This window comes from Ipomoea nil, unplaced genomic scaffold (genome assembly GCF_001879475.1).
Source record: "Ipomoea nil cultivar Tokyo-kokei standard unplaced genomic scaffold, Asagao_1.1 scaffold0688, whole genome shotgun sequence".
NCBI classification, from domain to species: domain Eukaryota; kingdom Viridiplantae; phylum Streptophyta; class Magnoliopsida; order Solanales; family Convolvulaceae; genus Ipomoea; species Ipomoea nil.
Window position 1 is genome coordinate 997,100 of NW_017617116.1, and position 24,697 is coordinate 1,021,796.

The 24,697-nt window shown below is 34.0% G+C and overlaps 4 protein-coding genes across 5 annotated transcripts; 1 reads left to right on the plus strand and 3 right to left on the minus strand.

Annotated features, from left to right (window-relative positions):
• On the minus strand, positions 1-3,195 carry LOC109175817 (salicylate carboxymethyltransferase-like). Its single transcript, XM_019325176.1, has 4 exons — positions 3,076-3,195; positions 2,379-2,783; positions 522-779; positions 1-395 (listed from the first exon to the last, which is right to left on the minus strand). Exons 1-4 carry the CDS (start codon positions 3,148-3,150, stop codon positions 69-71), a joined length of 1,065 nt encoding a protein of 354 aa, XP_019180721.1. The 5' UTR covers positions 3,151-3,195; the 3' UTR covers positions 1-68.
• Positions 3,196-5,526: 2,331 nt separating this feature from the next.
• On the plus strand, positions 5,527-9,725 carry LOC109175822 (sm-like protein LSM5). Its single transcript, XM_019325182.1, has 5 exons — positions 5,527-5,629; positions 7,123-7,215; positions 7,304-7,427; positions 9,214-9,286; positions 9,388-9,725. Exons 2-5 carry the CDS (start codon positions 7,179-7,181, stop codon positions 9,418-9,420), a joined length of 267 nt encoding a protein of 88 aa, XP_019180727.1. The 5' UTR covers positions 5,527-5,629; positions 7,123-7,178; the 3' UTR covers positions 9,421-9,725.
• A 1,025-nt stretch (positions 9,726-10,750) lies between these two features.
• On the minus strand, positions 10,751-15,030 carry LOC109175815 (3-ketoacyl-CoA thiolase 2, peroxisomal). The gene is made up of 14 exons (XM_019325174.1): positions 14,841-15,030; positions 14,061-14,137; positions 13,756-13,840; positions 13,542-13,668; positions 13,358-13,456; positions 13,196-13,263; positions 12,979-13,086; positions 12,571-12,648; positions 12,339-12,471; positions 12,155-12,251; positions 11,921-12,044; positions 11,719-11,827; positions 11,258-11,341; positions 10,751-11,095 (listed from the first exon to the last, which is right to left on the minus strand). The coding sequence occupies exons 1-14, from the start codon at positions 14,934-14,936 to the stop codon at positions 10,986-10,988; spliced, it is 1,395 nt and encodes a 464-aa protein (XP_019180719.1). The 5' UTR covers positions 14,937-15,030; the 3' UTR covers positions 10,751-10,985.
• A 6,139-nt stretch (positions 15,031-21,169) lies between these two features.
• LOC109175821 (probable voltage-gated potassium channel subunit beta) lies at positions 21,170-23,900 on the minus strand. 2 transcript variants are annotated; one of them, XM_019325180.1, is made up of 5 exons: positions 23,208-23,900; positions 22,361-22,504; positions 21,872-22,063; positions 21,534-21,644; positions 21,170-21,426 (listed from the first exon to the last, which is right to left on the minus strand). In XM_019325180.1, the coding sequence occupies exons 1-4, from the start codon at positions 23,775-23,777 to the stop codon at positions 21,534-21,536; spliced, it is 1,017 nt and encodes a 338-aa protein (XP_019180725.1). In that variant the 5' UTR covers positions 23,778-23,900; the 3' UTR covers positions 21,170-21,426. The 2 variants fall into 2 exon arrangements, with proteins under 2 accessions (XP_019180725.1, XP_019180726.1); XM_019325181.1 differs by having other exon boundaries at positions 21,170-21,644; positions 21,872-22,036; positions 23,208-23,899.
• Between the last annotated feature and the right edge of the window lie 797 nt (positions 23,901-24,697).

The following is a 24,697-nucleotide window of genomic DNA, read 5'->3' on the forward strand; positions in this document are numbered from 1 at the left end:
TCCTTATTTTCAGTACTAGTACATATATGGAATAGATCAAGTGCACAACTTTGAGTTAGTAATTCCTTTTAAATTTTAGTGAGGGAGACAATAATGATGAAATTATCCTTCACAAATTCGGTCATGCGGCATTCACCAATCATTTCTTCATACTTATTAAAAACTTGGTCAATAATTCCCCCTCCAAAATGGCTAACAACCAACGGCTCAACCACGGCTCTCACTGTGTTGATAATTGCTCCATCCTTCACAGATTCACCAAAATCATGTGTGTAACCCTCCAAAACATTAATTGAGAATGAGCCCTCCTTTTCAACAACCATTTTCACTTCTTTTAGAGATGGTTCGTACATGGGAAGATGGAAGGAGTTTAGTTTCTCCTCTTCTACTAATCCCTGCATGCATGCATTTATAAAATCATATAAATGTGTGTTACTCGATCTCGCATATTATACGTTTAAAGACTCTAATTTTAAAGTATTGAAACGATCTTTAATTACGAGACGTGGATATTTAATTACCTTTGTAACTAGATCTTTGAGGCAATTGGCTAAAAGTGTCCAAATGTTAAGAACATCATGACTGGGATTGTGGCTTTCACTCTTTCTTCCCGTAAAAGATAATATCATTCGTCCACCCATCACTAATTCTTCTGAGCGACACTTGAAAAAGGTTGAGAAATCTCTTTCAAATTGGTCGTAATATGCCTTTATCACACTAGGTGGGCTTGAAGCTGCGATACGAATATTACCTTTGTTCTCCTCCAATCCTTTTGGTATCTGATAAGAAATAGAAAGAGAAAGAATTAGATGACCTAATGAGACCAAGGCTAGCTTGTATAATTCAAATATAAGATTCTATTTTCATATATAATTGGGAAAATGGTTAAATATGCCCTTGAACTTTAGTTTAAAAGTCAATTAGGCCCCTAAACTTTTTAAAGGTGCAATTACACTCATCAACAATTCATTTAAGTGCAATGAAGCCCAAAAACAAATTAATGACCTGCTATCATAGGTCATTAGGGTTCAGATCACCTTCCGACGAATTTTTTGGCAAAAAAAAAAAAAAAAGTGACCAACGAAATTTTCGGCAAATCTGGGTCGGTTGCTGGTCACATTTTTTTTTGTCAGAAAATTGCCGGAAGGTGGCCTGAACCCTAATGACCTATGATAGCAGGTCATTAACTTGTTTTTGGGCTTCATTACACCTAAATGAATTGTTGATAGGTGTAATTGCACCTTTTAAAAGTTTAGGAGCCTAATTGACTTTTAAGCTAAAGTTTGAGGACCTATTTGACCCTTTTCCCTATATAATTCAATAACAAATGTGTCATTTTTCCTTATTTATAATATATTTATAATGTATACCATAAAGTGGTAACTCGGTCTAACTTAAAATTTTTCCAAACAAAATGTATGAAACTAATAACAAAGAAGAGAGGGTCCCTCCCCTCTTCTTTCTCTAAAGACCAAGAGTTTTGAGTTGCTCAAATTCAAGGTGTGCATGTGCTTCTTTAAACGTAAAAACATTTTATACCGCCCAAGGTTATATGTGAGAAAAAGACTTTATGCTATATAATTTAAACTTTTTAAAAGGTTGAATTGTATTTAAACTATGCAAACTCACATCTATTTTTAATGTTTGACAAAAGTTACTAAAAAAAGCCTTATCAAACTCTATTGTTCTCAACTCAATTGGTACACTTTGAAAATCAATTTCTTATTCACCAATTATTCATTTTAAATATATAATATATTAAATTAAGTCAATCTCTCACTTACGAGAACCTGAATACATTTTGATACCATTCAAATTAAAACTTAACCCCACTTAAAATTATATCTCGAAATTACCACTTTAAACGTCCCATTAATGGGTTTGTATATATTGGGTTAACAAAGTGGATTTTTTTAGTTAAAAGATAGTACTGTCAAAATGGGCTGAAATCTGCGGGCTGATCTGCACTCGCCTCACGGTGAGACGGGTTAGGGTCATGGAAAAATAGGCTCGCGAAAATGTGGGTTAGCCCATAGGTCAATATTACTTTTTGTTACACTATAAAGTTGGATTGCAAATTCGCAAGGTTAGTATTTGTAGATTTTACTCTTTTTTTTTTTTTTTTAATTTTGAATTAACACGCATAGAGCGGGTTAGGATTGCATGAACCCTAGCTAGCGGGCCAGCCTGCAAAAGCCCGCTAGAATTTAGGCCCGCGGTGGGGCTGGCTCGCTTTGACAGTACTATTAAAAGATGATGTGGTTAGTATTTATTGTTTAGTTTTAAATATGGGTTGTGGAAAAAAGAAAAGAAAAGAAAAAACTTGGAGAATCCTATAATAAAGTGAAGGCAAAAGAGTGTATAATTATAAAGCACACCTGAGAAAGCCAATGGAGACTGCTTGAGGAATGAACAAAATGGAGAGTTTTAGAGGGGAAAAGCCTTCCATAAAATGAACCACCCACTCCTGCGAAGAAGCAATGCCCAAACCCATCTCCCATCTCTTTCTTGAAATCCTCTACATATCGGGGCAGTGACCGGAAAATGGAGTTGAAATCATTGCTGGGAAGGTCGCTGAAGTGAATGACATATTCCGGCGAGTGGGTTCCGGTCATTTTTCGCAGTTTTTCAACCGCTCTGATGATGTCGAACACTACCAGAAAAGTGTTTGGTCCGGAGGAACATCCCAAGTCTGCAATGGATATGGTTTCTGGGCAAAGGCTGTTATACACATCTGTTATGGCTTCTTCTCTTGTCGGCTTTATACAAAGTATCATATTTTTCTGTTCATACAAACCATAAAAACATGCACTTACCAGTTACCAAGAATTAAATTTATTTGTTCCGGAAATTATAGCAAATTATACCATAACTAAAATCCACATTACATTGTGAATCTTGGTCCAAAATGACATTCATATTATGACATTCAGCTAGATAAAAGATTAACTGAAAACACATAATTTAAATATCGTTTTGGATTAGATCCATAATATAATGCAAGTTGGATCCTATTACATGGTATAGCAATTGCAACGTAACGAAAAAACCAATTTGAATGCAAAACGCAGGCACCTGAATCAATGAGTTGTTAGCATAACTGGTGTCTCCATTTCCTTCGTTCATGTGAAGCACTTCTACAATTTCCATCTCTCTCTCTCTCTCAATATCTCTATCTCTATCTCGTGTGTATGTGTTTGCACATGTGTTGCCTTCTACATTTCTCTAGTATTTATAGATGATGGTGATGAATTATTTATTGGTATAATATCACTAGTACAAAATATAGAATTATAATCATCATCAAGACATACAAGTTTATTTTTAGTATATTAAAAATTAATTTTTAATTTAATACATATTTTTTTAGTGTACTGCTACTTAAAATAAATGAACTTACAATATATTAAAAATGAACATTTAGAATACTAAAAAATAAACATGTACCAATGGTCTATCTCGCAATGCATATCATTGTCTATACTATGTTGTATTTAATTTGACTTTTTGTGTTTAATAAATTTTTTTAACGTGATTTGTACGTGTGTGTGTATATACTATACAATAATATAATTCTAAATTAAATATTCCAAGAATTGAATTGTTTTAAATAAGACGAATAGAGTATCGTAGTTGAGGTAATTGTAGGCTCTGTTCGACAGAGCTTATTTAGGAGCTTATAGCTTATTTTAAGCTACTAATAAGCTATAAGCTCTGTTTGATAATGCTCCCAAAATAAGCTCCTAGCTTAAAATAAGAGCTTATTTTGGAACGCTACCTAGTTTAACAGGTCTTCAGTTTTCAGCTCCGAGCTTATAACTTTTCAGCTTTCAACTCCTAGCTTATAGTTTTTCAGCTAGGTTTGCCAAACAGAGCCGTAGTTTTGGTCCTTAATTATTACTCATTAAAAAGTTTGATACTTACTCTGAATATTTTAATTTGAATAAATTTGACTTCCATTTGTTCAAAATGTTGTTAATTAATTTAGTCTATAACAAATAACGTTTAAAGGACATAATGAAATAATCCATCTAAGTTGATCAGTTCAAATTAAGGACAATAGATAGTTATCATGCCAATTGTAGGTAGACCTTGAACTTGATCAATTGTCGTCTAACTGCAATTGTTATGCCATGGAACTGTGTTCACCTTGCAATGTGGACACAGTTTTATGTTCATAATTATTAAATTCTATGTTCATAATTATAAAACTCTATGTTCATAATTTTTGAACTTCATATTCACAATTATTGAACTCTATATTCACAATTACTGAACTCTGATCTATGTTCATAATTTTTGAACTTCATATTTATAATTATTGAACTCTATATTCACAATTACAGAACTATATGTTCATAATTATAGAACTCTATGTTCATAATTTTTGAACTCTATATTTACAATTACGACAATTTTGAAACGGTGTCTACCTTGCATAATTTTGCCAACTAACTGACAGTTGGCATTCTTTTTGTGACTGCCAATATGTCCAGTATTTGTTTGTAGTATGCTTTTAAATTTGCTTATGCATGAATTATGGTTTGCTTCATTACAAAAAGCCATAATCGAACCAGGTGGACCAACAAATAGGACCAAGCTAAGGAGTTGTCAACTCAAAAAACTGTACATATTAGCACCATACCCCAAACCAACCATAATAACTTCTTTTAAGTGGCCTAAACATTTTTGTTGTGAAGCCTTACATCTACTCATCTATGGCCCTTTCACTAAAATTAAAGCTCCTCATGTTAGGAGGTTGATCTCCAAGTAATAAATTATGACAACATATTTGATATACAATCTAAATCTGAGTCCCAATATTGCAACAATCAATCTTCTGAACTGGTAACCTCATACCCCGTAATAACTTTTTGGTTTCGTAGAAGTTGTCAGGAATTAGATTATCTTCCGGAACAAGCTTCTTTCATAAATTCAGTGATTTGATTGAAACATTTTTTTGATATGTGATTCTCTGATTTCAAGCTCATAAGTCGAGCTACAAGAGACAACTGCGAGTGCTTTTTACACCCAGACCACAACTCTTGGTCTACTATAGCCAAGATATACAAGATGCGGTCATAGCAATCCATCCAATTGCAGGCAAATTATTATGTGGACCCGAGTCCACCTTACAAGATGAACCCGATTCCAAAAATACACAATTTACATATTAAATAATGTTCACAATTTACTTTTAAAAAATTTACCATTTGTGATGACCCTATATTGTATTTATAAATTCTCAAAATTTATAAATACAATCTATATTATAAAAGTTTACAATTCTAATATTAGAAATACACACTTTAAAATTATGATCTACCTCGCAAGATAAACTCTGGTCCGCGAATTAGATTATCCAAATATGTTGGATGTGAATTTCACCCTTATCTCAATTATATATTTATTATATTTACATATTTGAGTTCTTACACTTTGAAAATTATCATTTCCACCTTCCCGTGCTAGCCTTAAACCACTAACCAAAAAAGAAGTAAAAATAAAACCCTACACAGTGACAGAGCGTCCATAGTAGAACACTAGAACTCGAGCCTTAGGTTTAGCCTCTCTGCCTTCCTAATTGCAAGATTCTACGCTTCTAGCAGCTGTCGTTCTCGCGGCTTAGGTTTATTTCCTCTTCTTTTAATCTGGTTTATTTACTCTCTGTGGTTTCCTTTGTTTCTGAGACTGTGTACTTCAAATTTCTTTTTAAGTATTATTTTATTAATATCAATCAGGGCATGGAATCCCCTTCCCTTTTGATTGGGTAGAGTATTTTGTACGAAGAATCTGTATTATGTGATTTTACTGGTTGCATATGTTGTAGTTATGCAATTATCCCTGTTATTATAGCAGATTTGATATCTGAGTTTGAAAGAAAACTGAAAAGCTGTTGACCCATTCCTTCCTAGAAGATCAGAAGTATTACTCTAAACCAAGGAAGAAGTTTTGCTTTTGATTTTAAGTGACTAATTGATGAAGATGGAAGACTTTTTCCCAGGGATGTTATTTGTGAATACCTATCAGTCTAAGTTTGCATTTGCATTTGAAGGCATTGTTCAGACTTTAAGTTTGTATTTTATTATGAGTTATTGGGGTTGTCTTTAAATTTTGAGCTTTTAAGTTTGGAACTTTGGAGTTTGGACTATGAGTTATTAGCACTAATGACTTGAATAGATCTTCAAACTTAGAGAATTATCCACCAAAGAGGCATGGGGTATGGTAGGTTCTTTAGCAATGGGCTTGAGGAATATTGTGAAAGTGGTGTTGGTGACACTGAGATAATTCTCAACCAACTGAGAAACCCAAGCCATGAATAGCTCTTCAAGCTACAAGCTACTGCTGTTGCTTGTTACTATGCCGTAGATGATGCACTATGTTTAATTGTTTCTATAGACTGCATGGGAACAAAAATAGTCTACTGAGAATTAACTGGTTGCTTTGACTTGGAAACTTGATTATGCAAAAACTTCACTAATGAAAGATTAGTTTTCTCAAAATGGACATGGCGAGCAATGGATTTCTTCCCAATGCTAGGATCAGGACAATGATAACTGTGGAAAGATGTATGATAACCAATAAAGACACATGTAGTAAACCGAAAATGTTATATAGTGATTATATGGTCATAACAATGGGAAGCATTATATAGTGGTCATAACAATGGAAAGCAAAGCCACCCAAAACTATAATTAGGTGGTTTGTTATAGAGCAGCCCAAAGGGAGTATTATTGTTTATTAGTGGTGATGGCAGTCTATTTATCAAGTGCACAGCTGTCTCAACTATGTAATGCCAATAGCAAGAGTGGGCTGATTCTTGAGCTAGAAAAGCCAAGCTAGTTTCAACAATTTGTGGATTATGGCATTCCACTTTGCCTGCTTTCATGCAAGCAGATAAACTCAAGTAGAAATTACTGGAAAAAAGAAAAGCGATAGAAAATATTCTGAAATTGTGTAAATCATAGTGCTCAAATTGACATTTTAACCGGTTTTGTACATTTGAAAGTAATCTGGTAGGTTGTATAAATTTGGTTTTTAATTAAAATTTATACATTTTTAAATATGTCCTTTGTGTTAAAGGCTTAAGAAACTCAGAGTGCCCTAAATTACTAACTGCAGAGTAGCTATTGTACCAGCAGAGAGAAAGCAGAAATCCCTCTGTTTCTCACATCACCATGTCTTCGAACAATCCATCTCAGCTGCTTCCATCTGGTATGTTGCCTTGTACTCTTTTTTATTTTTCTTATTTTTTCCGCAGGATATAAATTTTTGAAGATATTTTTTAATTTTTTATTTGCAGAGCTAATTGATCGCTGCATTGGGTCCAAAATCTGGGTCATAATGAAAGGGGATAAGGAGCTTGTTGGAACACTTAGAGGATTTGATGTTTATGTTAACATGGTCCTCGAAGATGTCACTGAATAGTACGTTCCTCTATTGAAATTAGGGTTGCTTCAATTTAAGGGTTATTGCATTTTCAATTATTTTCTCTGAAGCCAATAATTAAAATAGGAATTACTAAGGTAAAATTAAATTTTATTTGCATTTTTTGTTATGTTGTGATAATTATTATGTTTTTGGGTGGTTTAGTTTATGTTTGAGATATTCCAGTTATAAATGTTTACTAATTGAGCTCTGTTTAACATGCCAATCAGAATAAACATCTTCGAGGACATTTTATGTCTTGAACTCCTGGCTCATGTAAAATACAGGCTATGTTCAAGATATACTTAGGTACATTGGCGTACTAAATCCAATGGCTAGAGTTTCATTTCAAGTTTCATGTGCACTAAGTATATCTTGAACTCCTGGCTCATGTAAAATACAGAGAGAATCTTAGCCAATGTACCTAACAAAAAGAAACAATCTTAGCCCATGTTTGAGTTTGACAGCAGTCAGATGAATCAAGATAGTGGACAAACTATATATCTGGCTTTTAGGATGTGATTTAGTGGAAAAAGAATTTGGAGACATTCCAAGGGTTTATCCAAACACAGATCATTTGCCTATGATAAAGAAAGAGAAAGAAAAAGAGAATAATTTGAAGAAGCTCATGGTAATACCCTTTCTGGCATTCTAGTAGAGAATTGAACTTGTGGTTGACTGAGGGATAGAAATCCCCAATTTCCCGAAATGCATCTGAATTCTCATACTAAGGCACCCTAAATTCAACTTCTTTAAGGTTCTGGTGCTTGCTGCCTTGCTGTTTTAGCATTTGACACTTGGATCTTTTGGTGAAAACGAAGGAAAATAGGGGACTTCCTTGAACTCAAGTTTGTCATCGGTGGCACAATGTAAAATTAGAGATATCTACCATTCTACCGGTCTCTCAAGTAGAAAACTGGAGCTGATATCCTAAACTCATGTTGCTGGGAAACTATGTTTATGCAGATATCCTAAAGATTAGTTAATAAACAAGGGCAGCTTCACATCCAAAGCATATAATCATCTCTTCTATTAGTTGAATACTCAGCTTTTTTACTTAATATAGTCTCTCATTATTTTACTTGAAGAAAAGGATGCAGTGAGTTTACAAGCACATTGTTTATATGTATGTGTGTGTGTATAGCCCTTACACATAACCACTTTTCATTTTATTTGGCAAACTAGCCACAGTAATGTGGTAAAGCATTTGAAGCAGGACCAAGCACTTAAATGATTATGTATTGCAGAATAAAAGAACTGTGGCAATTTAGTATTTTAATCTGCCATTTGTTACTATTGTTTTCATATTAAATGCTTGTCATGTGAATTTCTGAACATTTAGCTATAGTCATGAATTTTATGGCCCTGTTTGGTAAAATGGCTGTTAGCTGATTGTGTTAATTAGAGGGTATAAATAGTTGATAACATTAGCTGATTGTAGAAAAGTGTTTGGTAAATTAGCTGTTAGTTGATAGCTGTTTGGTATAATTTGTTTTCTAAAAAAGCTAATTGAAAAAGTTGCTTGGAGTAGCTTTTTGAATTTTAGCCTTTTGGAGTTGCAAAAAGCTAATTAACCAAACATTTATATTGATATTTTAACTAAATCAAACAATTAAAATTAATAGTGGTCAAATAAGCCAAAATTGGCCTATAGGCCAATTTTTTACCAAACAGGGCCTATACTTTTTCATTTATCATTTTTATTGACCATGTCAAGTTGTCCATTGTCCATACTTTAACATAATTGATCACTCAAAGATTATTTCTTTGTTCAATATATTGCAGTGAGATCACCTCTGAAGGACGGCGAATAACAAAGCTTGATCAGATCTTGCTCAATGGAAACAACATTGCCATTGTGAGTTTTTGTTATAATAATGATTTAGCCTGCTGTTTCTGCTATCGTCGCTCCTTTACTTTAATCCGTTAGGTATCATTATGCCTTTTTGTGAAATGCAGCTTGTTCCGGGAGGCTCACCTGACACTGAATGAGGTTTGGATTTGACTACAGCCTAAGAAGTTGGTAGATATAAGAACAATTTATTTCGTGTCTGTAGGCTTACTGTCACTGGTTAATTACAATTGTTGGTAGACCTTGAACTTGATGAACTATAACTAACTGGCAGTTGGTTATGTCCAGTATTTGTAGTAGGATTTTAAACTTGCTTATGCATGAGTTATGGCTTTGCTTCATTACAAAAAGCCATTCCAGAACTAACTGTGAGTTGTCAAGTCAAAAAACTGTATTAGCACCATATACCAAACCAACCATAATAACTTCTTGTCAGTGGCCTAAATAGTTTTGTTAAGTCTTACATCTACTCATCTATGGACTATGGTTTTATTTAGCTCTTTCACTATAAGCTTAAAGCTACCCCTAACCTCATGTTAGGACTTAGGAGGTTGATCTCCAAGTAATAAATAAATTATGACAACATATTTGATTTATCATCATTGATGTAGAAGTGTTAATGTACAAGTCTTGTATACACTAATTGTGGATCATTAAAAAAATGGTTAATATTGGATTACCCCGCTACCCCTTTTCATGTATGGAATCTCTTAAGGATTTATTTTTTTTTTCAATTTTCTACTATTTTATTTAGGAAAAATGATCAAATAGGTCTTTAAACTTTACTCGAAAGTGCAATTAGATCTTTAAACTGCAAAAAAGTACAATTGAACACTCAAAATGAGTCATTAACCATTGTTCACGATTAGAAAAATAAAATAAAAATAAATTACCAGTAGCCATCTTTGGTTTTCTTCACCAGATGATCGGCGACGATCGACTTGTCGTCTTCTCGGGTGTAGATGGCAACTAACAGTTGACTGGTGTGGTCGTTTTCTCCGGTGAAGAAACGACTAAAGTCGTTAAATTTTTTATTTTTTTTTTTAAATCAAAGAGTCGTGGGTTACTTCATGTAAATTACCGGTTAATGGGTTTAAATGATAAGTTTGAGTGTTTAATTGCACCTTTTTTGAAGTTCAGAGAATTAATTACACTTTCAAATAAAATTCAATGACCTATTTGACCATTTTCCCTTTTATTTATAGTAAAAGATGGTGTTTAAAAATCATTTTGAGTAGTTGATAGTAATGATTTTTGAAAGGAACAATCATTTTATTAATTAATACTTCATACTAAAAGCAAAATCTTTTTTCACTTTTTATTATAGACAAAGTCATATTATAAAATACTACTGTAATACATTTAGCAAGGAAAATATAACACTGGATGGGATTTTGTGTCACTATCAATAATTGTTTAAACAGTACTTTGTAATATTTAAAAATTAAGAAGAAAACTATGTAATTGTAATAAACTAATTATAAATATATTTCAACACTCAGGATTACACAAGTTCTCATTGATTATTATGCTGCTACAATTACTTGATATTAATTAAAGTCTGGGAATTTGTAATCCAATCATACAATTGAAGTGCCACAGTAAAAACTTCCCTACTACCCTTAAAAATTTAACTTATTGATGTCACTGCTTCCCACTTCATAAATTATTGATGAAACCAAGAGATTTATACACCATGAGAGGTCTACCGAGCATCCTTAGACAAGTAGCCATGAGTTTCGACTTTTCGGGCATTGCTGAGCTCATCACAAGCATCGCCTCTCTCAAAAACACCCGCAGCACCCATTCCCGTGCCTGTTCGATAACATTAGAGAGAGAAAACACGCTCACATGTACTAATCTGGAAACAAGAATGCTCGCAAAAATGAAAATGAAAACGAATAATGTCGATGTTCCCATTTGTTTTTGGATTTTTCTTTCCCTCTTAAAGGTTAAAGAACAGAAGAAAGAATGTACCTATGCACATGGAAACCACACCATAGCGGCAGTCTTTGCCACGACGCTTCATCTCATGCAACAAAGTTGCAACACACCGAGCTCCTTAAGAATGCAAATTACAGAATAATAAAAGCAAGTCAAGCAATTGTCATTCACCAGTAAGTCACCCCGTAATTCTGTAAAGTGTGCTATTTTTTTTTTTTTTGGTGTAAACCACACTGTGGTCCGAGTCTTTCTCTGTCCGTTTAACGGTCCAGGTCCACCCGGTTCGCTCCGAGAGACACAGAAGCTGGCCCAAAGGGAATCGTCACTTGTGGGAATCGAACCCGGGTTATCCCAGAATTCTCCCCCACAAAGAGAGCTCATTTGCCACTTGAGCTACCATGTTGGGTTAAAGTGTGCTATTGATTGTAGCAAAAGCAGATCACACCAAAATGTGTAAGATCGAACAAGATTTATCTACTTTTGAGAACATGTACCTGTTGCACCCAAAGGATGACCAATAGCCATGGCACCTCCATTTACATTGATCTTCTCTGGATCAAGTCCCAGCTTCTTTTGGCAGTATAAATACTGTGATGCAAATGCCTGCAGGAGAGCAACAATATTACAATCACTTCGAATTGAGAAGTAACTCAAAATGCATAAAACAGAAAGAAAAGAAACGTCAAATCAACTCACTTCATTGATCTCAAAAAGATCGATATCATCCAGTTCAAGTCCAGCAGATTTAACAGCTGCCGGAATTGCCACGGCTGGACCAATGCCCATTACAGCAGGATCTACACCAACCGCAGCAAAAGTCCTGCAACACAGACCATCTACTACTTGAGAACTATGACAACTTAATTGGAGGACCCAAATCTCGTAATTCATTGGAAATACATTTTACAATGCTATTGACAAGAATAAAACCTGAATACACCAAGGATTGGAAGTCCTTTCTGGATTGCAAGACTCCTCTTCATAAGCAGTACAGCACCAGCCCCATCAGTAACTTGACTAGAGTTTCCTATAATTCATCAAATAAAAAAGAAAATCAAAATGATATATTCCTACATAATTTATCCCAGTAAATTTCAAGTGAATTTCTAATTACCAGCAGTGGTGGTCCCATCTTTCTTGAACACAGGTTTCAACTTTGCCAGGTCTCCAATACTTGCATTTGGACGAATCCCATCATCAACAGAGATTGTCACGGTAGTCTCATCTCCAGTTTTTGGGTTAACAATCTTAATTAACAAAATAATTGGTTAGTTCCAAAACAGGAAATCAGAAGAATAATTAGTATGCTAAAAACATATACACAACAATTTAAGAGAATCTATTACCTTTGTTGTCACAGGTATTATTTCATCTTTGAACTTTCCAGCAGCAGTTGCAGCAGCAGCCTTCCTATGTGACTCAACCTAACAAATATACCACAAAAGGAAGGACATTAATCAATAACATTACAATTGAAGCATGTGCTCCATCTCAACTAAAAGCCTAAGCAGATAGTTGGATTGCACATTAATGGCTATATGCTCAACACGTCCCCTCACGTGTGCGGTGGGTTCCAAGCAACACGTGGGTGGTGCTGAGATTCGAACTCATGACCTTTGGTCTGGCTCTGATACCAAATTGAAGCATGTGCTCCATCTCAACTAACCTGAGCTGATAGTTGGATTGCACATTAATGGCTATATGCTCAACAATTATTAATTGATGAAGATGTAAATGAATAGATACCAACTTACAGCTGCCTGATCTTGTTCTTGCCTTGTCACACCAAAGCGATGTGCAACATTTTCAGAAGTAATACCCATGGGAAGAAGACAGTTTTGAGCTTGCTGTAATGTACTAGCCTGTTTCAATATGAATCTAGATCAGCATACTTCAACAATGGATATTATTTATTCATTTTCAATTCAAAAGAAACCCAAGAATAAATATTCATGACAAAAGGAAACATACTCTAGGATTGACTGAGCCTTCCCATGCCATGGTGTTTACAGTCATAGACTCCAAGCCAGCCCCAATGCCTAATTCAGGAAATTAAATTTACATCGGTAAATATTGAAGTCCTCATTGTGTGGGTTTAACTGAAAGTAACATTTATAACAGACAACAGTCTACCTATGTCATAAAATCCAGCTTTGATAGCTGCAGCAACATCTGCAACTGCTTGGAGACCAGAAGAGCATTGCCTGTTCACAGTTCTAACTGGAACAGTTTCTGCACAGAGCCAAAACCATATTAACATCAATTATTTTTTACCAACAGAACAGAGTTTTTACACACCAAGAATGTACAGACATACCAGGAAATCCAGCATAAAAAGCAGCCATCCTGCACTCACTTGCCCTTATAGATCCAGGTGCCAAGACTGTACCCACAATTATATCCCCAACTTCACTAGGGTTCAAATTAGTTTTCTCAATCAATGCCTGTAAAAAATATTTATTTTAGAAAAAAAGAAACCAGAAGAGTTAGAAGATTACAACTTTCAGTAGAACAAAGCAACAAGAACAAACCTTTAGCACAGAGGCAAGTAAATCATCTGGGTAAGTATCTTTGAAGCCACCCCTCTTTGATTTGCAAAGAGGTGTCCTATATGCACTGTATAGATCAAGAATTACAGATACTTAGGATTGGAAAATCACATGATAAAAACAACAAACTACAATCTGAACATCTGATAATAAATTTTTTTAAAAATCATTTTATGGAAACACTGATCAATGAGTCAATCAGCAATTTACTTCTCTGAATCTCAAAACTTTTTGAAGTGTTAAAGAGTGAATTAAAGCAAAAGCAAATTGAAGAAACAAACGCTTACGCAACAATGACTATATCATCTCCATAAACAGAATTCCTCTGATATGCAGCACTATCCCCAGCAGCACATACAGATGCCTAGTTGATAGATTGAAGACAAAAAGTTAGATACTCAGACATAACATGTGTGTGGCATGTGTACCATTTTGCTTGCAAATCTACTTCAGTGTACAGTATGCTCCTCACAGTAGTAAAATACTTATGCAGTGACATATAAAAGATACAAAGAGACACGTCAATACATCACAGAAAGTATAATTATAAGTTATTAATTAAGTATATATATCCGAAATACTAAGGTTGATTGTCTAAAAATTGATTTTCCTCTTTGTTCTCACTTACTCCTTTTACCTTCCTCCGCTTTTTTAGTCATCAACACTAGTCCTGAGTCCTGAATCAAAGTTTACATCTTTTTTTAGTCATCAACACTAGTCCTGAGTCCTGAATCAAAGTTTACATCTTTTTTCGTTTAAGGATACGTCAGCACAAAAAGGGTAAATCTGGGTATAAACAAATACTAAAAAAAAAAAAAAAATGAATTATTTAGTGATTAACACAAATCAATCTATCACACCAATTAAACAGCGCAACAATATCGGAAAACCGAGCCAACGGACATTAAAATTTCAGCAACAGTAAGATCGAATTCAAAAGGAGCTAAACAGCTAATTCAGACGAAATTATAAACCCGCCACAAGCAGATAATAAATCCGGATCAAACATGAAGAGATCCCGCAACAAGGAAACGAAAATCAAGATCACTTGCGCGAGATAGACTCACAGAAACAGAGGATTCGATGGAATCGAGGGAAGAGGCAGCGTTAGTTGGTCGTAGGTGCTGAAGCAGAACCCTTTGTCTCTCAATTGCCTTCTCCATATCTCTCTCTCTCTCTTTCTCTTTCTCTCTCTCTAACAGAAGTGTGTATCGAATTCAAACGTGTGCGTGTCTTTATATAAATAGTATGTGGTTAAGCATTGGGATTTGCGAAAGGGAAGGAAACGTGAGAGTTTATCCGGAACGAAGAGATGGGCCGATGGGTCAGCCATGGAGTCGGATAGAGATGCAAGATCTGTTTTTTTTTTTTTTTTTTTTCCCTATTTTTCTTCATTATTTCCTATAATATCATTTTACACCTTAGTTTTGTGAGACTACGCTGCAGTTTAGCGCTTGTATTCTACACTACCACAGCTTTTTAACGCTTTCTATTGTTTTTTTTTTATACATTAGTCATTACTCATTAGTGATTGTTAGAAGATGTAAATTACAAATTGTTCTAATTCTAACAAAAACGAATCACAAGTTGTCCTAATTCTAACAAAAACGAATTACAAGTTATCCAGGTTATCTTATAGTCAGTTTTTATTGTTGACTCTGTGTACAAGTATAATTGAAGTAATATGTATAATATTAAAACTAAACTATAAAATGACATTTTTAATTCTTCAGTTGTGTCATAATGGTAAATTTATTTATTTTTTAATTAAAACATGACCCCATTTAGCCCATGAATTGATTGGTAGTCATTTTCATCTTGTGTGTGAATTTAATGTTAACGAATGAGTAAAATTATAAATATTGTCTTTTTTACTTTATTATTCATCTTTTCTTAGCTTCGCTTAATTATTTTGAAAACATTTAGTTATATGATTAAATTTATCAATGTTAAGCAGTATTTACGAAGTAGACAAAGAAGAAAAATAATATATATTACACATTTACACATGTACACAAAAGTTACAAAAAACCACTAAAAACCCACATATGGGATTCACCTTAAATGCATAGAATATTTATATTACCAATAACACATAGTAGAGCATCTCCAATAGTATGTTTTTTTTTTTAATGTGCCCATTAGGAGAGAGATGAGAGAAAGAGAATAGGAAAAAAAAAAAAAAAAACAAAACAAAGCTTACGACGCGTGTAGTGGGCGCTGAATGTGTCCCCAACACGCACAAAGGCAATAGCCTTCTGCACTTCTACCATCTCCCTCTCATTTGGGACCCACAAAAAATTTGTTCTTGCAAGAATAAAAATCACCTCAAAATTCATTGTTCACATAAAAAAAAATCATCTTTCAAAGTTTTTTATCTGACAAAAATCATCAAAAAATCATTGTTGGAGATACCCTTAGAAGAGGTTGATTTTGGGAGTGTCATTATTATGATTCTAAGAGCAACCTCAGGGTTCATTCATGGATTTTAGAACAATAAAATGTTTTTTTCTCAGCTTTTGACGAATGGAGGTTGGAGATTTTGGAGGTTTCTTTCTCCTGCAAGAAACCAAAGTTTTGTTAGTTTTTTTTTTTTTAAATAATAATAAATAAAAGGTGAGACGCGCAGGTACGTCTCACCATCTCACCCCTGCGGCTCAGCGGGCGGCTGAGAGTGGCCGCCAACTCTCAGCTTGAAATTTGTTTATATATATATATATATTTTGTTGTTTTGTTTTCTTTGTTCTTTTTTTTTTTTAAATTGTTGAATTTTATTATTAAATTTTATATGATATTGTTTGTAAAAAAACAATTTTTTTATATGCTAAAATTATAATATAAAAAAATTTGAAAAGTTTATAATTATAATTTTATTTGTATTTTGCTATGTGTAACTTAAATATAATAAAAATAAAAATTGTAATAAAATTTTTTATAATAATATTTTAATTATTTTTTCAACAAATGAAAGCTTGTAATTTTAGGTGTATATATGTTAAGTATGTTAATTATTTATGTTTATTTTATAATTATAAATTTATAAATCAAATAAATAATAATAAAAATTAAAATATAGTGAAGGTAAAATGGTGGGTCCACAAAAAATTGAGAAAAAACTTAAAACTAATAGGAAGAAAAGTTGTTGTGTTTGAGTTGAGATAGTGGATGTTGGGACCTACAAAAAAATAGAGAAAAAACCCAACTATTGAGGATGTCATAATACATCATTACATTATAAGTGCAATTATGACCTAGGATTAGATTGTTGCTTGTTCCGGGCAAGCCCCTGGTCCAGAGAGTGTGCCTCTTCTTCTAAAAGGTTGAATCTCCAAGGGCCCCACAACCCTGTCCAACAGAGCATCGGAAAGATTTAAATCATGATTACTTAATGACTCACAAACAATGTCAAGTGCATGTTCGCACAAGGAATCTGTCAACTTTTAACATAATTTTTACACTACCGCGGTTAAGATTTGAACATTGGTCTCTTCTCTCATATACTATTTACTGAACCAGTGAGTTAAACCCGTGCAAACAAAAGAGTGTGACTCTTGAGCACGAGTTATGGAAGCTTAAAATTATTATTTTGGTGTAAATTATAAACCTAATATATTCAAGAAAAAAAACTCACCTACACGCGCTTTAGTGTGAGAAGTGGAAATCCAACCAAACAAATTGGAAAGCGTGCCAACAAATAACGTTAGCGGTAATGAAATGGGCCCTAATCTGTAGTTTTCGACGGCCACGATGCTACGTGTGTGAAAGAAAACAAACGTGCGAATGCATCACATAATTCCCTCCGTTCGATTGTGTTACTTGCGTGAAGCAAGGCTGCAAGATAAAATTCATTTTCTTTCTTTTCTTGAAAAATTATTTATTTTCTTTCCTTTTGTCGTTTTTGGATTCATTTTAAAATTATAAGTGACATTTTGATTTGACTATTTATTTCATTTTCATATATATATATATATAGAATTAGGTTCTGGCGCGATTGACAGCACCAGGTGCGGTGTTGTGCGGTTAAATATGAGTCATTAATCTTGCTTAGATTAACGTCCAAGATTATTAAAATTAAAAAGAAAAAATACAATGGCAATTTGATCATTTTTGCATCTAGGTAAATTTAAGGTGCGTATGATTTGTGCTTAATGTGAGTAGTTGTTAAAATTTAAGGTGCGTGAGGTGCTTAATATGAGTAGTTGTTGAAACTTTAGGTGTGTGAGTTTTATACTTAATATGCATGTGCTTAAGGTGAAGTTAATACTTAATGTGCGCCATTAATATATATATATATATATATATATATATATATATATATATATATATATATATATATATATAGAGTAAATATCAGCGGAGGTCCTCCGACTTTGGTGGCACTGCCACTTTTAGTCCTCAACTTTTAAATCAACCACTTTTAGTCCTCGTACTTTTTGTTTCTAGCCATCTATGGTCCTTTCGTTAAACTTGACCATCTAATGCCGTTTTCTAAAAGATAATTTAGTCCTTTCATAATTAATTTATTAATTATTATGTTTAATTTCCTCATCAGAATAGTCAAACAATGGTTTCCCCATCTATGAACGTGTACAAAACCAGCTTGTGAATCAAAATGGCTTACAAAAGCTGGTACGAAGGTTGTGTCAAAACGACGTCGGGATATCTCGGTATGACTCGGCAAACATAATAATTAATAAATTAATTATGAAAGGACTGAATTACCCTTGAGAAAACGGCATTAGATGGTCAAGTTTAACGGAAGGACCATAGATGGCTAGAAACAAAAAGTAAGAGGACTAAGAATGATTGATTTGAAAGTTGAGGATTAAAAGTGGCAGTGCCACCAAAGTCAGAGGACCTCCGCTGGTATTTACTCATATATATATACCAAACACTGTCTCCACTGAGACTAGATCTCATGACCTCCCATCCACATAGAAAAGGTCACTACATACCATCTGAGCACAAGGTACTTGGCAATATTAAACAGATATTAATCGATGAGAATTTATGGACAAATCCAAACCATTGATCTAGTAGATCTAACAATTGGAAATATTAAAAAAAAAAATCATTTTCATAAATACCTACAAATTTTAAAAGTTTATAATATTTATAAAAATGACTCGTTTAATTTTTACTTAATTTCCTATTAATCATATCTTACAGATCAATGATTTGAATTTGTCCACAGATTCTCACCTGCAAAGTGAAACCTATATAGTTGATCTAAGTTGATTAAGGGCTACAAATTAAAGAAAAAATGTGATGATATTTTTATAATTACGATAGTGTAATTACTGAAATGATTTTTTTAAATTTTTTTAGCTTAATATGAGTAGTTTATTAGACTCTGTCATTTTACTTAATTGGATTAGTTTGTCCTTAACTCTATCTATACTGTGAGTAGTAATTTGAATATACTAAAGACCAGTTTGTCACTTCACTGAACTCTATCTGTACTGTGAGTAGTAATTTGAATATACTAAAGACCAGTTTGTCACTTTACTTAATTTGCTTAATTTGTCATTTGTTATAGACTTATAGTGTGCAGCGATCTGATTTTTTTTTTTTAAGAAAAACATTAAACTTCATTAATCAGGTGTTCAATACAAGAAGGAACAGTAGATAATCAAATAATTGGATCAGACTGAGAACTAGCAATTTTAGCCAAAACATGAACAAACTTGTTTGTTGACCTATGGACAAACCAGGAGGACACTAATTCAAAGTGTCTTTTAAGAGAACGACATTCACTTATCACACATAAATAGACTATTGAATTTATGGATATTTTATTTCAAATTCTCATTTGGGAAAATGGCACTTTTTACCCCTGAGTTATATAGTTATAGCACTTTTTCCCCCCTCAATTATTTAGGTAAGCACATTAGCCCCCTCAATTATTCTAAAAGTGGTGTTTTTTCCCCCCTGATATATTAAATTGACATTTATACCCTTAAAGTAAACATTTTATTTATTTTACTACTCCAACAAATTATTGCGTATACGTAGGGATGACCACGGTTCGGTTTGAATTGAACCGGATACTAAAGCAATCGAATTAATAGTTTACGGTTATAATTCAGATCTAGAACCCAATATTTAAATGTCAATTTATTAAAATTATGTATCAAAAAAATTGAATCTTGAACCGTGAATCGGCGGTTCCGGATCTGATTCGCGATTTTGAACCGTCTTTATTTTAAAATTATATTTTTTATTTTAAAATAGTCTAAATTCAACAATAAATGTATTTTATTTCTTCAGTTCGGAACATGAACCGTCCGTTCCGGTTCACGATTTTAACAAACTCTAAATATCGAATTTCGATTCTAAATTGTAATTGGAATATTTCGGTTTGGTTGCTATAGTGTTTGTTTAGTTTGAACCAAATTATGGTCATAATTTGTTGGAGAAAAAAAATAAATTAAATATTTAGTTTAAGGGTAAATATGTCCAATTAACATTTCAGGGGGAAAAACAGCCACTTCAATCATTTAGGAGGAAAAAATGCTATATGTATATAACTCAGGGGGGAAAAGTGCCATTTTCCCTTCTCATTTAAAAGACATTTTTGGTAATAAAAGGATAAAATGTTATTGAATTTATCAAATATGACCTTTTTGCCCAACATCTCAATATGTTAATAAGTATAGCAGTTTATAATGGATAAATGAAGCTTAAAGGCTCAAACTTGAAAACAAAAAAAAAAAAAAAAACAAAAAAAAAAAAAGTTACTTCGAAATATAGTTTATTAGTTTTATTTTTTAATGTCAATTTTCTTAATTAATTTAATTTAGATTTAATTCCAAGAATAATCGATTGATTATTGATATTTATTAATTTTTATATTCGACTTTCAATTTGTTCATAATTAATCTCTTGATTATTAATTTTGTTCTAGATTTTGTCCGCTAGTTAGATATTCTTTTAAAAGTTACTTTTAAAAATAAGCTATTTGCTTTAAAAAAATTCTTTAAAATAAGCTATTAAAAAAAATGAATAAGGTTCAAATTGACCAAACCTAAAAATACAATTAGGCCACTACGTGCAGTTAGGCACTGAACACTCCAAATATATGCAATTTCACCAGATAGTAGGTTACCATCAATTTTAGCAAGTTATCTACTTACGTGACAGCTGAGTCGGCATTTTAATATTTTTCTTTTTTAAAAATTATTATTAAAATTTATTTAAAAATTATTAAAAACGCCAACTCAGCTGTCACGTAAGCAAGTAACCTACTAAAATTGATGATAATTGATGGTAATCTGCTATCAGGTGAAATTGCATACATTTAGAGGCTAATTGCACTTTTATTTGAACCTTATTCCTTAAAAAAACAAAAACAAACAAACAAACTCAAGTGTGCCAAATTAAAGCCTTAGCAAACTAGTTTTAAGCTTCTGGGAAACAACCATTTCCAAGATCCAGGCAACTGCCAAATTGTTTGTTTTCCAGTAGTACATGGAGACAAATACAAACTAGATTAAAAACAATATGGAGTAATATAAACCAGAAGCCATTAAACCAACAATGTACAACCCAACTTTATGCAGTTTTCAACAAATATGTCCACCATCAAACACAATTGCACCCACTGAAATGAAAATACCAAAAGCAGCATAGCATGCTGTTCTCGACAAAGTTCTGTTGCAGAAATAAACCAAAAGGTACAAAGAAAGCCAGGAATGAAAATCAATGGCTGTGTAGCGATGTATATTAGAACTAAGGACTTCGTGTATGTAGCAGCGCACCTAGCGATAAGAATCTGGGCGCTTTGGTTTCGTTTGAACTGCAGCTTCAATTTTATCCATCACGGGTGCTAGCTTGGGAATGGCTTCAATAGCTTTCATGTTCTCTTTAATCTGCATATATTAGCAATGAAAGATCAGATTATAGCAATGCTACTTCAAACAGATGAACATAGAGATCAGATTATCCATCACAGGTGCTAGCTTGTAAAAAGGTTTTTTGCAAAATAAGCTATTTCAATTAAAATCGGTGTTCTTGATTTGGCACATAGAAAGACGTCGGTTCTTGATTTTATTCATTATTCAATCACTAAAATGTTTAAGGAAAAGAGTGGGCAGACCTGAGACTCTTTGGTGGCGCCAGTAATAACAGATGAAACATTGGGATTCGTAGCACACCACGCAATTGCGAGTTGTGCCAAAGTCACACCCAACTCATCAGCAATTGGTTTCAATCCGTTCACTTTCTTCAACACGTCATCCACCAATGACCTACTAGCAAGATTCTGCAAGACACTCCGAGAGGGTTTACTCTTTTCTTGATGAATCAGAGGAGAATTAATTATTGCTCAATTGTGGTAAATTAGTGACAATTGAACAAAGAAATATAATGAACATACACAAATATGGACACGTACAAATACAAATGCATTTAACTCAAAATAGGATAAGCATGCTTTTCACAATTTCACCCCAATATTATGCATATACAAGGAAAAAGAAGCTTTCTAACTCATCAATCAAGTGTACCTCAAGAGTGCCATGTCCAACAAGAAAAGAGTGAAACAAAAACCATAGCTTTTTTTTTTTTTTTTAAATCGAGGAATTACCTTGTAATTTTCCAGAGCAAACCTACTATCAGGTGGAATGTTTCCAGAGGTATACTTTCCGGTCAGCACTCCAGAAGCAAGTGGACTCCATGTAGTGAGACCAATACCGTAATTACTATACAGAGGGAGGTACTCAGCTTCAACCTGCAAGAATCAGACCATTCTTTATCTCAATACACTTCACGTAGTAAATATCAGGCAAATTCATATTCATATCTATCAACAGCAATTACAATACTGGCGCAGTAAATAGAGAAAACCGTAGAAAAAGACTAGGATTAACAATCCATCCTGCATCCATTGCGTTCAATCAAGCTCATTTAATAAGATTATAGCATCTTAAAATACAGAAAACTTTGGACCATCCATTGCATTCAATCAAGCTCATTTAACAATCTATAAGTTCGCCAGACTAATCCTAAGCCCCAGAGCCCCTGCCCAAGATCCAAACTTTATTGTTCAGATCCAAATGAGCCAGCAAGATCAGAAATAACTGAAACAGAAGGGGTAAAAGGAAAACACAGAAATGAATAGCACAACATGTTCCAATCCCCAATATGTAATATTCTCACTGCAACTGTCATAAAATGGTCCTACAGATTTGACTTCATAAATTAATTCCCAGGCTCAACAATAAAGTCACATACAGTAAAAAAAAAACAACTTGCTAGAGTTCCAATTTGATTGAATGCATTAACTGAAGACCTAAATTTAACTCAGGGTAAAGGCTCAGGATAGAAATAGTCCCTGGCCCCATCCATATATGATAGTACACAAAGATTTTCTTAAAAATCCAGAAAATAGCACAATTTTAAGAAAGATTTGAAGTAAAAGAGAATAATAATACCTTATGGCGAGAGAGGAGATTATACTCGGGCTGTTCAACAATGGGTCCAACGAGATCCAATCGCTGAGCCACACTCCAAGCCTCAGTGATCTGCTGCGCCGACCACTCGCTAGTTCCCCAGTAAAAAGCCCAACCCTTATCGATCACATAGTTCATAGCCCTAACCGTCTCCTCAATGGGGGTACTGGTATCGGGGCGGTGGCAGTAGATCAAGTCCACATAATCCATATCGAGCCTCTTGAGGGAGGCCTTGGTGCCCTCCACGATGTGTTTCCGGGACAAGCCCTTGTCATTGGGTCCGGGGCCGCCCCAGAAGATCTTGGTGGAGACGACGATGTCGGAGCGCTTCCACCCCAGCTCCCGGATGGCCTGGCCCATGATCTCCTCGGCGCGGCCATTGGCGTACACCTCGGCGTTGTCGAAGAAATTCACGCCGTGGTCGCGGCAGCACTGCAGGATGGACTTCGCCTCCTTCACGTCCAGCTGGTTGCCGAAAGTAACCCAGGCGCCAAAAGAGAGCTGGGAAACTTTCAGCCCGGATCTGCCCAGATTCTTGTACTGCATCTGCATTCTTCTAGGATTCGATTTTGGCTCTCCAGTCGCCGCCGATAAGAAGAGTGTGACTGTCCGAGTGAAGAACCGCCCAGAGCGTGATTGATATTTTAGGAAAACCCACTAAATAATAATCAGCAAACGTGGTGAATACAGATTCTACGTTATAACTCAAGTAACGTAATAAAATGATAAGGGCGAGTATTATTATTATTTTTTTAATATTTAAGTGATTTCAGCTCAGAAAGTAGTACATGTACTCTCATTTTCTATTCCTAATTTTTACTCCCACATACAAATTTTTGACATAGACACTTGTATTAATGCTCACGTAACAAAAAGTAGTCAATCAGTGTCCGTCACATAAGAAATAAAGTTTAAAAAGTATGATTTAGAGTCTATGTAGTAGAACTCTTCAACTCCTTCGAATTAATCTTAAACTTATCAAATTCCTTTCTTAGAGTCACAGTAAAGATAAATCGTAAATCACGTAACCAGTTTATTGGTTAGACTCTAGTCTTCATACGCACATAATATGTTTAATTAACACCTGTCATTTTTTTTTTCATTAAGGACAAGTATGAATAAGCATAGTTGGTCGCCCAAGAAAGAATTGCGAACCAACCAGCGCACCCTATGTGTCCTTTGGTGCATGTAAATGTGTTATATGTGCAAGTAGTTGGTGCACCTATACAAGAAAAAAGTGAAGGTAAAATTACTTACAAGTGCACATATTTTCACCTACAAGTACATGTAATTTTGCATTGTTAACATTCATTGATCGGGTGCACTTACTTTCACATACAAGTGCACCTACTTATAACTATATGTGTACCTACTTTCACATACAAGTGTACCTACTTATAACTATAACAGGGCGTTTGGTTGGAGGGGGGGAATTATGTGGGAAAGGAATTGTAATTCCATGGGAGTTGAAT